Source organism: Mauremys mutica, chromosome 25 (genome assembly GCF_020497125.1).
Source record: "Mauremys mutica isolate MM-2020 ecotype Southern chromosome 25, ASM2049712v1, whole genome shotgun sequence".
NCBI lineage: Eukaryota > Metazoa > Chordata > Testudines > Geoemydidae > Mauremys > Mauremys mutica.
In genome coordinates this window covers 9,563,892-9,578,968 of record NC_059096.1, presented here as the reverse complement: position 1 = coordinate 9,578,968, position 15,077 = coordinate 9,563,892, and the positions used below count along the sequence as shown (strand labels likewise).

At 42.8% G+C, this 15,077-nt stretch overlaps 1 protein-coding gene across 6 annotated transcripts in view; it reads right to left on the bottom strand.

The window, feature by feature from the left end:
* The window catches only part of MARCHF10 (membrane associated ring-CH-type finger 10), a 65,688-nt gene extending 50,948 nt beyond the window's left edge, over positions 1–14,740 (bottom strand). For 3 of the 6 annotated variants that reach the window (XM_044999915.1, XM_044999911.1, XM_044999916.1), the window contains exons 1-3: positions 11,773–12,014; positions 7,698–7,803; positions 4,500–4,655 (exon numbers count right to left, since the gene is read on the bottom strand). In XM_044999915.1, the coding sequence (XP_044855850.1) occupies positions 4,500–4,655; positions 7,698–7,784 (243 nt within the window). In that variant the 5' untranslated portion in view covers positions 7,785–7,803; positions 11,773–12,014. Of the gene's footprint in view, positions 1–4,499; positions 4,656–7,697; positions 7,804–10,879; positions 11,010–11,772; positions 12,015–13,863; positions 14,012–14,662 lie in introns of those variants that run through there. The other 3 variants (XM_044999912.1, XM_044999914.1, XM_044999913.1) reach the window with 3 other exon arrangements.
* Positions 14,741–15,077: the final 337 nt, after the last annotated feature.

The window sequence follows — 15,077 nt, the reverse complement described above, 5'->3', positions numbered from 1 at the left end:
GAAGAAAATTGACTTAATTGGCCTCACAGAGACTTGGTGGGACAACTCCCATGATTGGAATACCCTCATTGAGGGATATAGCTTGTTCTGAAAGGATAGGTATGGGAAAAAAGGAGGCGGTCAGACAAAAAAGAAAGACCAAGAACAGCATGGGTCTGCTGCTCAATGGAGAAGGTGAGCTGGTAACAGAACATGATAGGGAGGCAGAGGGGCTCAATGCCTACTTTGCTTCAGTCTTCTCACAAAAAATAATATGTGAGCGGATGACTGTTATTGAAGTTACCATAGACAATAAAGGGGAAGGGATGCAGATCAGGATAAGTAAAGAACATGTCAGAGATCTTCTGACCAATTTGAATGAATTCGAATTAGTGGGGCTGGATGCTATTCATCTGAGAGTACTGAAGGAATTAGCTGAAGAAATCTCAGAGCCACCGGCAATAATATTTACAAACTCATGGATGATAGGAGAGGTCCTGGAAGACTGGAGAAGGGCTAACATAGTACCCATCTTTAAAAAGTGGGGAAAGGAGGAGCCAGGAAACTATAGACCAGTCAGCCTGACCTTGATACCTGGGAAGCTACTACAGCAATGTATAAAACATTCAATTTGTGAATACCTGGAGGATGAAGGGATAATCACTTTCAGACAACATAGCTTTACCAAGAACAAATAATACCAAATCAGCTTGATTTCCTTCGACAGGGTAACTGATTTTGTGGATGAGGGAATGCGATGGACATAATTATACCTGGACGTCACCAAGGGTTTTGACACAGTCCCACATGACATTTTGATAAGTAAGCTGAAGAAATGCAAGCTCGACAGAACTACCATTAAGTGAATACATAATTAGTTGAACAACCACAGACAAAGAATAACTATTCATGGAATGATGTTGGATTGGAGGGAGGTCTCAAGTGGGTTCCACAGGGATCTGTTCTGTGTTCAGTGTTGTTTAATATCTTTATTAATGACCTGGATATAGCTACAGAATGCATACTGATCAAGTTTGCAGATGACACAAAACTAGGACGGGTTGCCAATACTTTGGAGGATAGAGCTAAAATTCAGAGGGATCTTGATAAATTGGAGAACTGGGCTATAGACAACAAAATGAAATTCAACAAAGACAAAACACAAATGCACAAATACAGAATGAGGGAAAAGGCTTGGCAGCAGCACTGCTAAGAAGGATTTGGGAGTTGTGGTGGATCACAGCCTCAACATGAGTCAGCAATGTGATGCAGTTTTAGGTTTCATTAACAGAGGCATAGCATGCAAGTCATGGGAGGTGATAGTACTGCTCTACTCAGTGCTAGTTAGGCCTCAGCTGGAGTACTGTGTCCAATTACGGTCACCAATGTACAGAAAGGATGTAGAGAAACTGGAAAGGATCCAAAGGCGAGTAACAAAAATGATCAAAGGTATGGAATGCAAGCCATATGAGCAAAGGCTGAAGGAAATGGGTATGTTTAGTTTGGAAAAGAAGAGATTAAGGAGGGATATAATAGCCGTCTTTGGACACTTGAAAGTCTGACACAAAAAAGATGGAGAAAAGTTGTTCTCTTTTGCCACAGAGGGCCGGACAAGAGGCAGTGGGTTCAAACTCCAGCATAGCAGATTTAGATTAAATCTCGGGGAAAAACTTCCTAACTGTAAGAACAGTAGGACAATGGAACAGCATGCCTTGGGAGGCTGTGGAAACTTCTCCATTGGAGGTTTTTAAAAGGAGGCTGGAGAGCCATCTGTATGGATGATTTAGACACAACAAGTCCTGCATCTCGGCAGGGGGTTAGACTAGATGACCCTTGCAGTCCTTTCTAACCTTATGATTCTATTAGTTTGATGGCTCAAAAGGAGAGGTTTTCAGTGCTTACATTACAGATCCATGAGGGGAATCTGTGAATGATGATGATGATGCCACCCTCAAGAATTGATATACGTAAGTGTTGTAGTCCAGTGATCAGCCAAGGTCTTTTGCATCTGACCATGTTTGAGATGGCTGAAACGTGTTTTTTGCGAGTGTTTGATCTACCACCCATACGCAAGCTGAACTGCAAAAACTTCAACATGGAGTTCATTTTTGCTGATTGAGCTCATGTATGTTATTTATAACACCAATATATGATTTTTGCCCATATTTTCTATGCGCTGAGTTTGTTGACTTCTTCCTGGGAGACAGGAGCATTTCATTGACTTTTTTTGTGAGTATCTCAGGGAGATCAATTCCAACTTCCAGGCTGCTAGACATAGCAAGTTGGAGTTTGGGAGGACTACTTGCCCCTATATCAGAAAAAGTCTCTGATTTGAGACAGCACCACCACAGGAGGTATCTGTATTTGATTTAAGTTCAAGAACCACAGCATCATCACAGTCAGAAGCAACTATTATCACTGTGGCCCATTCTGCTGTGATCTTTTAATTTGTCTCTGCCAGGAATAAAATGGAAGGAAAGGCACTGGATCTCTCAGTTTGGTGAAAAACTTTGGGTTTTTCTCTTTGACTTACAGTCAAATAAAGCTATTTTCAGGGCTCCAAAGTTCAGTGTAATGCTTTTGAAAACCTCCCTGTTCAGGCACTATTGCCCTGGCTCTATCATCATTATGTCATGGAGGCTGCAAAGAGAGCCCTGCTGGGTATTGAAGAGATTAATTGAGCTCTGCAGGGCCACTACCAACAGTAAGCACAGGCAGGTAAGGTTAAAGCAGGACATAACCTGGAGACATATACTCGCCCCATGATCTCGGGAGGAACCCATGATGATGATTGTGCGTTAAAGGGACCTTGTGTTCACATGACAAATTTACTTATCCCATCTTAGAGACTTATAGTCTGAGGGACAGTAAAGTCTGGGGAACTGTTAGCAGGAGCTCTACATCCAATAAACTTTGAAAAAGCTATGTCGTGCTTTGCCAAATCCTGTATGCAGTTGTACAGTGTTTATAATGAGATCGCATAGTACAGCTGGGTTTTTTTTATGTCACATAACAGTAAATGTTAAAATAAACCAAAACAATAATTTTGGTAGGGATATAAACCATCGTGTTTCAGAGCTGGAGGAAACTTTCCTGGGAGCACATATCCCATATTTGCTACTGCATAGTTTTTTTGCACCTTCCTCCAAAGCAGCTAGGATTAACCACTCTCAGAGACAGATACTAAACTAGATGGCCCATGGGTCAGATCCAGTTCATCAGTTCCTATGTACCTAATGTTTTTTAATCTCTGTTCCATGTTGATATATTTTAAAAGGTTAATAGTATATATTTTTTTAAGTTTTTGAATTAACAAATCCATACTCCATCCCTGGCAAGGCATCTATCTGCAGCTCCCTGGCCCTTCAGCAGCTCCTCTTCACCTGCCTGGGAGTTGGGCATCCTTCAGCTTCACAGTCACCATGGCAATTACTGAATATATTTGTGTACAAGACAAACAGTTGATACACAAGTCAAAATGTATATATGTTGTCTAATAGGTCTGTATAGTCCAGTACTTAAAATGTTAGTTTATTTGTGAAAAAAATGAATCCACATAAAGTGTTTGTTCTTTCCCTAGTGAGAGTACCTGTCCCTGGTAACCATCCATCTGCTGAGTCACTGGTTCCACATTAAAGGAGGCCACAGTATACTGTTATTCCAGTAATAGACTATCATACTTTTTCACCCAAACGGCACAATTTAAACAAATATTAGGATTTTAGATTTGATGTGTGTCATGCTAGAAACAACATGCTCAAGCCAGATCAAAGCCATCCCCCCTCTGGTGATCAGTTAGTTCCAAGCCTGTACTGCAGAGATAACAGAAACAGCGGTCTTGCTTCTTGGGTTGGGGTGAACAGTGCACATTGCAGGCCCCTAAATGGTGGTAAAGGTGACTTTATACCACAGTTGCTCTCCTCAATTCCCTGAGCTTGGTGGAATCAAGCAGCCTCAGGGCTGCTCTAAGGGGCCACTGTGAGTGCTGGAGATATCCTGTACTAAGGCAATACTAGCTGGCCCATTAGGACAGCTTTAAAACTCCTTTGTGCTGCTGTATTTACACAAAGCTGCTGCTTTATCAGGATCAAGGATTTGGCTCACTATTTGAAGTATGGAAAGATTCCACAGACATGGATCTGATGGAAGAATTTAATGTTCGGTTTACTGAAAATCTCCTGAATACTGCCATGAAATTCACTATCACATTAAAAAAAAATGTAGTTATGGAACAGTGAGTAAATGTTACTTACCTTGCCCAGCATCCCTCTTAAAAAATGATTACATGTACGTCCATAATTTGACAGAAAAAAATAAAGTCACTGGAATGCAACACTCACAGGCTCAATGTAAAAGTAAATATTTTGACTGTTCCTCACCAATCATTTCCTATTAACTGCTTCCCTTTCTCCCTGGAATTTTATGCAGCAGCAGGAGACCATTACAGTGTAACAATATTCTGTTCCACTTGACTTTATCTTTTAAATTATCAAACCCTGTGTGACCTATAGTTTAAGTACCTGTCTGGTAACTGGTATGCCTGATATCCATGGTCTTTCATAACTGCGTGTAGCATAGATGGAAGATAGGGTTTTCTGCCTCTGTTCTTGCCTGGCATGTTGCTCTCGTTTCTTCTCAGTCTGTTCTCTATTCTGCTCCTGTCTTCTCAGGCAAGCCTAAGGAACAAAACACATTCTTTGTCTGGAATGAGAGAGATTTTTCCTTCTGAATAACTTGAGTCTTAATTCTAGCTACAGTCCACCTTGTCAAGACAATCTCATCTCCAATTGTTCTGTATTCACACCTGTCACAAAATACATCATAGAATGAAAGAATTAACCTATTGAATGTCTAAGCCTAACACTGATCGGAATAATTACCTGACCTGGTGCTTCAATAATCCTGGGTAACTATCAACAACTAATAAACTGTGCAGCAGCTCATCAGACTCTGTGTGTGTGTGTGTTCCTATGTCCTGTTCCCCCACCCCACATGCACTCATCTATTTTAGGATTTTCTATGACGCCCATCACCATAGAATCAAAGCATTTCCCAAGTACATTAAATTTGCAGGGTGAGGTACTTAATGGAGTTCACAGAGATTTCTGCTCCTCTCCCCTCACTAGTTAAAGAGGCTCCTTTGGGGAAATGAAAGGTTTGGGGTTTTTTAATTATCATCCTTCTAGTTACTGTGGAAATGCTTGTGTCAAAGAGGAGGGTGTTGCAGTGTACTTGCAAAGAGGTCAGACCAATTAGTCTAATCCAACAGCCAAATCCTTTGAACTCAAAACACTTTACTACTTTACCTTGGTCTGCCAGTATGGAATGGCCACAGAGGCAATGGATCCTGCTGCCCAAGGATTCCCACTAAAAAGCTGGACTCCCCAGATGGTGAGGGCCTGGAACAGTGGTTTCTGCAACCCCTTCCTCCTAGCCCTTGGGGTAGGTATCATGGCTGGGAAAAACAGGATATAGTCACAGTGCCACTAAACACTGTAGATCCCCTGCTACTAGAATGGCCTGTGAGACTGCTCTAATGTGGCCTGGGGCCAGGGCCTGCCAACCTAGGAATCTCATCAAACCAGGATGAGGGAGCACAGAGTGTATTAAAGGAACTGTTGCTCCCACCTTCCTAGGTTTATTTGAAGTGCAACTCAGCCAGTCCAGAAGATCTGAACCTATATCTTTTGCATCTCCAAGGCAAGGCCATGCATTATTGGAAGTGTGGTAGCTCACAAAACCACTAGTTTTGAGCAGAAGTTTTTAACCTTCAGGACACTTGAGACGTGTACTGTATACCAACCTACTTATGTCATTTTCAACCCTAATTCAGTTATGTCATGTTATAGAGTACACACACTGGAAAAACATTCTAAAAGTTGCATGGAACTATAAATCCACTGAGAGTCTCGCAGGTAAAATATTGCTCAACTTAGATTATATGCTTTTTAGAACAGGGATAGCCTTTTTGTCAGATATTTGTACAGTGCTTACCACAAATAGGCCCTGGCCCATAATTGGGGCTCTTAGGTGCTACCACAATACAAATAAATAATTATGAATAGTAACTGAATATTTAAGAAAAAAATTAAGATCCTTATGCAGCAAAGTACGTAAGCATGGGCTTAACTTTAAACATGCACTTAAGCCCATCCTATTCAGCAAAATGTTTAAGCATATACTTAAGTACTTTGCTGAATGGGACCTAGATCACTGCTTTATGTGAAAATTTCAAATTAACCTCAACTATGGAGGTTACAATAATAAAAAGCCACTTTAAAATATTCTCAACAAAATGTACTAGTAACGCTGAAAATAAAACCAACAGCAGCAGAACTGCCAGCACCCTCTTTCTCAACATTTACAGCAACAGTGATAATATTCTCAAGTAAAGTGGGTTGCCCCAGGGACATTTTTCAAATGTAGCCCATTGGTATTGCTTCACATTCATCCTAATAGATAAATGAAAAATATGAATCCCATCTTTCAAGATACTGAGCACCAAATGTCTACCACTGACATCAGGGAGAACTGAAGGTGCTCAATACATCACAAAGGTTCAGATCCTCAAAGGTATTCAGGTGCCTAACTTCCACTGAAATCAATGGAAGGTATGCAGCTAAATACATCTGAGGATCAGTAAGGTACTTAAACACATGCCTCACTTTAAGTATGTGAATAGAGTAATTCCATTGATTTCAACTACTCACATGTTTACAGTTAGGCATTGAGTCAGAAGGGGTTAATAAGGGCCTATGAGCTCAATCAGCCTCACCCTGCTACACCTGCAGTATGTCTCAAGCCTGGAAAGGGTGAGTAGAAAATGGCTGAACTCATCATAGATGGGGGCTGATTAGGAAGAAGAGCAAATCTCTCACTCTTGCTGAGTGAGAGAAACCTACATCATTCTAGCCAGGTGAGTTAGACTGCAGGTAGACAAAGCCTCTCTGCAGGAATGTAGGTAGACCTGCGCCACAGAGCATCCAAGGCAGTTGAGAAGGAAAGTGGGAGGAAATGTGTTTGCTCAAGGTTCTCTGGGCTGGTGGAGGGGCCTCAAGGGAGCAGAAATATTCCTGCTAAGTTAGGGAGTGCATGGCGAGAGGTACAGAGAAAACTTTTGTGCATAAGACAGTGGTCCCCAACGCGGTGCCCATGGGCACCATGGCGCCTGCGGGGGCATCTTAATGTGCCCACGTCCTGGCCCCCGGGAGAGCACCTGCTGAAATGCCGCCGAATTTCAGCAGCATTTCGTCGGGGACGCCTCTCGATGACAACGCTTGTCGCTGACGAGTGACGTCATCGAGAGGCGTCCCTCCCGAATTTCAGCGGCGATGCCTCTCGCTGACGCCACTGGCCGTAGACAAGCGACGTCATCGAGAGGCATCGCCGCTAAAATGCCGCCGAAATTCGGCGGCATTTCAGCGGGTGCTCCACTGCCGCAGTAGTCCTTCGGCTGGCACCCTCCCGCCGAAAAGGTTGGGGACCACTGGCATAAGGAGACTTCCTTTGAATGGCCTGAAAACGTTCACTGATGAAATCTTACTGATTTCTACTCATATTAGAATATAAGATAAAATGTAAGTTCCCTAATTAGAAATATATATATTAAAACAGTAGCAATCAGCTGTTTAATCACCAGCTAATGTTCTACCCAAGTGAAGGTAACTTTCAACAAATAATGAAATAGCTGACCAAAGTCTATTGCTTTTTGGGCGTACCTGATACTCTGAATCCATCTTGTGTTGCATTTCCCTCACATACTGAGCATCACTGATGAACTTCTGTCTTTCTCTGGAGTCGTACATTACAGTAGGTAAGCAGGACCTGCACATAAAGCAAGTATGTCTTCTTAAAGATCATTTTTTTATCTCACTACTTCAGTTTTGCTCTGCTCTAATTGCCTTTTCTCTATGTGTTAATTACTAATGGTAGATAGAAGAGATGTTCCTGTTTAAAGAAAGCCCTGCCATGCTGGCATTCTTACAGCCTTTCTTTACTAATTCCAGAGTACCAACCACCATGAATGAACTCGTTCTGATCATTAACAGGAAATCAGCCCAAATTTGCTGCACGGTGATCTGGTACAGCAGTAGTAGTATAGATAGCAACAAGGAATCTGATCTAGGTAAATTATTTATTAATGTAGAATTGTATGAATCCAAGACATACTAAGGACAGAAAGCTTAAATTAGTTGTCTCCTGTGCAATTACTAGAGGCTAATGATTATTTCTCAAATCTGTACTGAACTGTAATACTGGAGCCTGATTCTGCAATGTGCAACTGCCAATGTGCTCAACACCATGCAGGAGGTTATTAGCACCTTGTAGGACTGGGCCCAGTATTGAATCCACTATTCCACCTGCCAGTGTACATTCAGGCAGCAGAGGATACAAAGGTGCATGGATTTGTATGACTATATGAGAGAGAATTAAAGTTAAGGAGTCGCTAGAAAATACTCCTTTACTTTTCATAATTCTCATCCTGCCTCAGTTTGGCATATAGCCTGATAGAATCTTTGCTCATACTTATGGTTCTCATATTACATTAAACTGTAATAAATTTGCCAAAGTAGTAACTTTCTGTAACTTTTAGAAATGCCTCTGCACATAACTGGATTACTGCTGTATGGAAAACAGGAAAAATATACAGCAATTTTTATTAGATATCTTAATCTATCACCTGAGAAAAAGGAGCTTAGTGGCAGCATTGTACAAAAATGCGAGGGAGAAATATATACCTTTAATGCTAATATTTCCTGGGTTCTGGATGCCTCAGCTGCAGCCTTACCAGTTTATAAACATAGGAGGAACAAGAAGATGGTAAGGTGATGCCATGGCCCTAGCTATCCCTAGCAGACAAGAGATACAGGGGAGTGCAGGCTGCACCATCCAGAAGGCCACTTGGAGATGGTCTGTTCCTAAGACCCAGTCCTCCACTAAACTCTCCCTGCCTACAGAGGCCATATGTCTGAATTTCACTGGGACAATTCCCAGTTTTTCTTATGACTTTCAGAATACCTAAAATGGCCTGTGTGTTTTTTGTTTTGTTTTTTCCAAAATGTGTTTTTGAAGTACAAAGTGTTTGTTCAAAGCATATTGCTATATCGATTGTAAAATGTGTGGTCCTGTTTCACCCTCATCAGGTAGTGAACATGCATTTTATGGCAACCATTATTCAGGGCCAAAGCTTATCATAACATGTCGGGCAACACCACTACACTATGAATACAATGGTTTAATGATCCAGTCTAATCAGAGCAAAGCCAGATGCTTGGACTCCTCTGGGAAGGTTGAGAAGGGAGAGGATGTGTACCTGATACCTGTTCTGTCCCTCCTTCCTGTGGTTCCCAGAAACATACAGAAATTGTTATAAAAGTCTAGTGCCTATGGTTTCATATCATTATACCATGAGTATGAAACTGCATTACCTATATGAATATCAATTTGAGGCCCCTTAAAAATTGCTAACACAAAAACATCTTTTTATTTTTTTAAATATGATCATCTTAGCTCTGCCGCACCTCACACCCCACTTAGGATTGCACCATAAAGACGTAATCTATACTGAAGTGCTTAGGAGCCCTTCTCCAATGTGTTTGCATCTTGCAAGGTCTGCAGGAGCTCTTCTCCCAGCTTTGTATGTCACTACTGCACCATTTTCACTCAAAAAAATCACCTTCAGCCAGAATCCATGTATGAAAAAATATCATCATCCTCAAAGGCTAAAGTTTCTGAGAGAGTCCTTGAAAACACAGGTCTAGAACTGAAAATTGTTGTTGGTCCCAGTCCTGCTGAAAGAAGCCTTATTAATCTCTAACATTTGTTAACCACACAGGAGAGAACATATTTTAATTTATATTTAAAAGAAGTTGAATAATCATGTCTGATGGTCACCACGAATGGCATCTCAAAGCGCAGAGGAAAATTATTACTACAGCAAGGCCTAGCAGTCTCAATTCACATTGGAACTCCATTTATGCTAGTTGCTATTCAGATATCTAATGAGATACAGTCCCTGTATCAAAGAGCTTGCTTACACTTTACAGTAGGAGAGAAACAGAGGCACAAAGAGGTAAAATGCCTTGCCTAAGGTCACACAGCAAGTCAGTTACAGAGCCAGCACAGGAAACAAGGTCTCCTGATTTCCAGTCTAGTTTCCCCTACCCAATGGACCATGCTACCTCCCAAATTTATCCAGAAACATAAACTACTTCAAACTAATAATAAAAATGCAGTAATGTAAGAGAAGATCATACTGACTTGGTCTAAATGAGCAGTGTACACATTTCTAGAGGGCATGTATGCTCATCACCCTGTACAAAGAGCTGCATGCAAGACATCAGCGAAAATGATCTGAGGTAAATTAATGGAGAATTAGTGAGAGAAATCAGTGATAGCTACAGAAAGCTCATAGACCATTAAGCAAGATGCAGTCATCTCTTGCAGAAAGTATGTGAGACAAAGTTTTCTTGAACAATCACAGAAGCCTGAGGAAATGACAAAGGCAACAAGGTTCCTCAAATAGAAAATGGATGTCCTGAAAATAGAAATGAAGTTCAAATACTCAGTTCAGAGATGATCAGGGACATCAAGAATCCTAACAACTGTGGGTCAGGCAGCAGCCACCGTGAACCTGCTGTCTTGCTGCCTAACCCATTTAGCATCTGTCAAGAGAAAAGAACAATAACCTTGACTGTTGCCAGGTTCAGCTAAGAAGATGAACAACCGTCAACTGTTTGATGTTTGAGAATGTCAGATAGACATGCTAAAAGCACCAAAAGGTTTTGGAGATATATATTAAGTTAATTAAAAGTACTGCTACTTCTTTCAGAAGAGTTGACAGACGTCATCAAATAAGGCAGGCAAAGAATGTGTGGAGTCCAGACAATAAATTATATACCTGTAAATCTTGTTCTGTGTCAGGTATTATGTATTCTTGTTAACATTTTGTGTGGTCCATCACATACAATAAACACAGGCGGTCTGTGAGAACATCTCAGATATACCAATCTATGCAAGTTTCATTCTCAAGATTCCCATGATGTCACAAAAACCTCATAATGTGCATATATGCATTGTTTCACTCTGTATAATTGATAAACTGTAAAGTGGCCCATGCAAAATGAAACTGAATGTCTGTCTGCTAGGACCTAGACAAGAAGCATCACAATGTATGGCACTAACTGGTTCTCTGTCGGCAATCTCAGAAAAGAAACCAAGCATTTAGGGCTCATCTAAACACAAAACTTAATCCAGAATAAAGTAGGGTAGGAATTTAAAGAGAACAGCTATTTCTAATAAAATCCATATGTGGATGCTTTTGTTTTGGAATATGAGTGCCTTATTCTGAATTAACTCTAACCTGTGGAATTAATCCAGAATAAGAATGCACACACAGAGTCAATGAGAAAGTTATTCAGGAATAATTCCCTATGTTGAGAAATATCTCTGTGTAGAGAAGCTGTAACTGAGCTACAGAGAACAGACCTATCTTTTCATTCCTACAGATCAAGGCTGAAGTAGGTTGGGAGGACAGAGTGGAGGAATTTAAACTAATGTTGCCCGTGCCTTATATTTTCAGTAATTAAAAAGGAGATGTTCAGGGCCTTTTACAAGCATTAATAGTCCCACACAAATCAGTGATGATTTTTAAGAACTATAAAAAGGATACAGGGATTTATTTTCATGAGATAATGGTGAATTTATCAGAAATAAGGACATACTTGCTAACTGTAAATAAATTTCATATTCTCAGTTATTACAAATGACATTTTAACTTTGACAGCTCCTCACCTTTGAAATTGTCTCTCAATTTAAAATGCACTCACTGCTGTATTCACTGCAGCTATTGGTTCCTGATGGTACTATAGTGGGCTGTATTAATTCTCTGGAGGTAAGTCCTGCTCACAATTAATAGGAGAAGGGAAGGAAGAAGGGAAAAGGGGAAGGGAAGGAAGAGGAAAGGAAGGGGCATGGGAAGATAGAGAAGTGGGAAAGGGAATGCAAAGCCAGGAGCCAGGGTTCTCTCCTATAAACATTCCGTTTACCTAGGCATTTTCAATGACTTAATATTCTAAGAACGCTGACACAAACAGTGAGAATATTTTTCCCATCGGAATACCTGAGGTCATTCTGCTGGAGTTATTCTCCAGGGGCCAAATTCAGCTTTTACACCACTATAAAGCCAGTCACTCTGCTGAAGTTAATCTGGATTTATAATAGTGGTAACGAGAGCAGAAGTTAGCTCAGCTATTATCTTTGTCTGCATCTTCTGCAGGCCTGTGACTAAGTGAGAATTTCAGCTTTCATTTTAAAAAAATCAAGAACACTTTTTTTTGGCTTTACAGTTGTGGATGAAAGAGTTTGAAAACGTGACAAAAGCATATCCTAAATGCTCAGAAACCATACGGGAAATAAAAAGACCACCACTTTTTTCTTTTAATTTCATAATTTTTAAACCAATCTTATGGTTTTTGGGTCCTAATATGATTTTTCTGGGGTATCAGTACTGGGTATTAATATTTCTGTTAGGAGAAGGGAAACCACACACAGATCTGATGGCTGCATAGTCACATAAATAGTACACTGCATTATGTCGGTGGGGGGTTGTTTGTTTGACTATATTTATTCATTTTATTTCATATATATTCTAAGCCTGAACCCCTTACATTGCAGCAAATGGAACTGCTCACATCAGTATGAACTATTGCATGAGTAAGGGTTTGTATTGTGCCTATCACACTCTTCATTCTGCAGCTGGGACACTGTACTAAAAGAAATTAAAATATTGTGAAACCTGTGCTAACCATCACCTGTCCTAATGCCAAATCTCTGCAGAAGTTCCTCCATATTAATCACTTTGTATTATGCAGCCATCTGTTACAACATCCAGAAATGTGGCAGACCCTTGGGAGGGGCAGTATAAATAGTCTTCACTTTAATAGTAGACTAGGTTAATGATAAAGAAAAAGAAACCCAGATTGGGTAGAGAGAAGTAGGAGGCAAATTCATGGGAAAATTACCGAACCCTAAGAACCAGTGTCAGGCTTGAGTAGACACAAATGAGACAACAGCTCCAGCCTTCTAAGGTGATAAGTACTCTTGGCAGCATTTATACTAACATACGACTGGAAAGCTCCCGGGTCGTCATTGAGCCCAGTCCCCTGCTAGCTGAGGCAACCCCAGCATACAATTCCATTCATAAACTTATCAAGTTTCATCTTAAAATAAGTTGGAAAGCTGTTTCAGAACATCACACTTCTTCCTTTCATATTCTTTTGGGTGACACCCCCACCCAGCAGTGTGCATCCCACATTGCATAAAAAGCCCTAGCCTGCACCCCAAATCAAATGTCCCTCTCCCAGCACATATAACATTTTGGATGACCCCTGTTACTGCCTCCTCAGATGAACTCACACTGTCAATGACCCTCCCATGTCTTAGATCAGGGGTAGGCAACCTTTGACACGCATGCCGAAGGCGGCACATAAGCTGATTTTCAGTGGCACTCACAAGGTGCTGGCCACTGGTCCGGGGGGGCTCTGCATTTTAATTTAATTTTAAATGAAGTTTCTTAAACATTTTTAAAACCTTATTTACTTTACATACAACAATAGTTTAGTTATATATTATAGACTTATAGAAAGAGATCATCTAAAAACATTAAAATGTATTACTGGCACGCAAAACCTTAAATGAGAGTGAATAAATGAAGACTCGGCACACCACTTCTGAAAGGTTGCCGACCCCTCTCTTAGATGTTCCCTGTACTTTTTCAGCTGAGTGTATTTTGAACATTTGGATGCAGGATCGGAAGCTAGATGATGCCTCCCACCAAAGGGCAGTGCTTTGGGAGTGGGGATTTACCTGGCTTTACCAACATACCTTTGAATAGTGCAGAAATCCTCCCCTGGAGACACCTTGGGGGGGGGGATAACCCCCCTGCCCTATTTGCTACACTAATGGAGCATGAAAGCTAGTTCCTGGGAACGCTCCCCTAGGAATGAGTGGTGGGTTTCCCCTCCCTCAGGATGGGGGGAATGCTATGGAGGCTTCCCCTGTGGGAGGATCAGGGGGGCTCTGCTCATGTGAGAGGATGCTGGGGGGGGGTCTCCCTCTAATGGAGGTGCTGGGGCATGCTCCATTGAGAAAGGGGTGTTTTGGGAGATCACTCCCCTATGAGGAGGAGGTGTCTTCCCAAATGGGATTAACTGTGGGGTGTCTCCTCTCTGAGGCACTGAGGGAAGCGTTGCTCCCTGGGGTGGGTGGAGGGGTTGCTGGAGCACTCCCTTGGGAGTGTGCACTTATCAGGGCGCCCTGAAATGGGGAACAGGCCTTTGCTGGGTGGGGGAGTACTGGGGTGCTCCCTCCATGGGTGAGGGTCTTTTAGGAGGTCCCCCCCAGGAAGTGCAGGCAGGATCCTCCCTGACGGGGGAGCTGGGGCCCAAGGGATGGGGGGGTTAGGGAGGCTCCCCCAGGAGCTGAGGATGGGGTCTCCCCAGTGGGAGGGGTTCGGGGGGGGTGTTTGGAAGGTTTGGCCCCCGGGAGGGAAGGGCGGGGTCTCCCCGCTAGGGGGGGGTGTTTGGGATGTTGCCCGCCCCCGAGGGTGAATTCAGGGGGGTGTTTGGGGCGCGCCCCCCAGCTGGGGGCGCTGCTGGAGAGGAGCGGGCTCCCCGCCGCTCACCTCGCGAGGCCTTCGCCAGCTCGTCTCTCTGCCAGACCGGCGTCTGGCTGTTCCCAAGGCAACCGCGCCGGCCTGCCGGCTGCGGCGCGCGCCGCTCGGGGGCGGGCTGGGGGAAGCGAGCGCGCGCCTGTGGCCGGGGCCAATCACCGGGGAGCGAGCGGGCCTAGTCGCCTGCAGGAAGCTGGAGGGGGAAGTGGGGAGGGGCAGAGGGAAGGGAATGGGGGAGAGGGGCTGGAGGAGGGGGGGCAGCAAGAAGGGGGAACGGAATGGGAGAGGGGATGGGTGGAGAGAAGGGGAATGGGAGAGTGGGAGGGGCAGCGAGAAGGGGGAAGGGAATGGGGGAGGGCAGAGAGAAGGGGAATGGAAGAGGAGGAGGGGCAGCGAATGGGAGAGCGGATAGAGGAGGAGTAGGGCA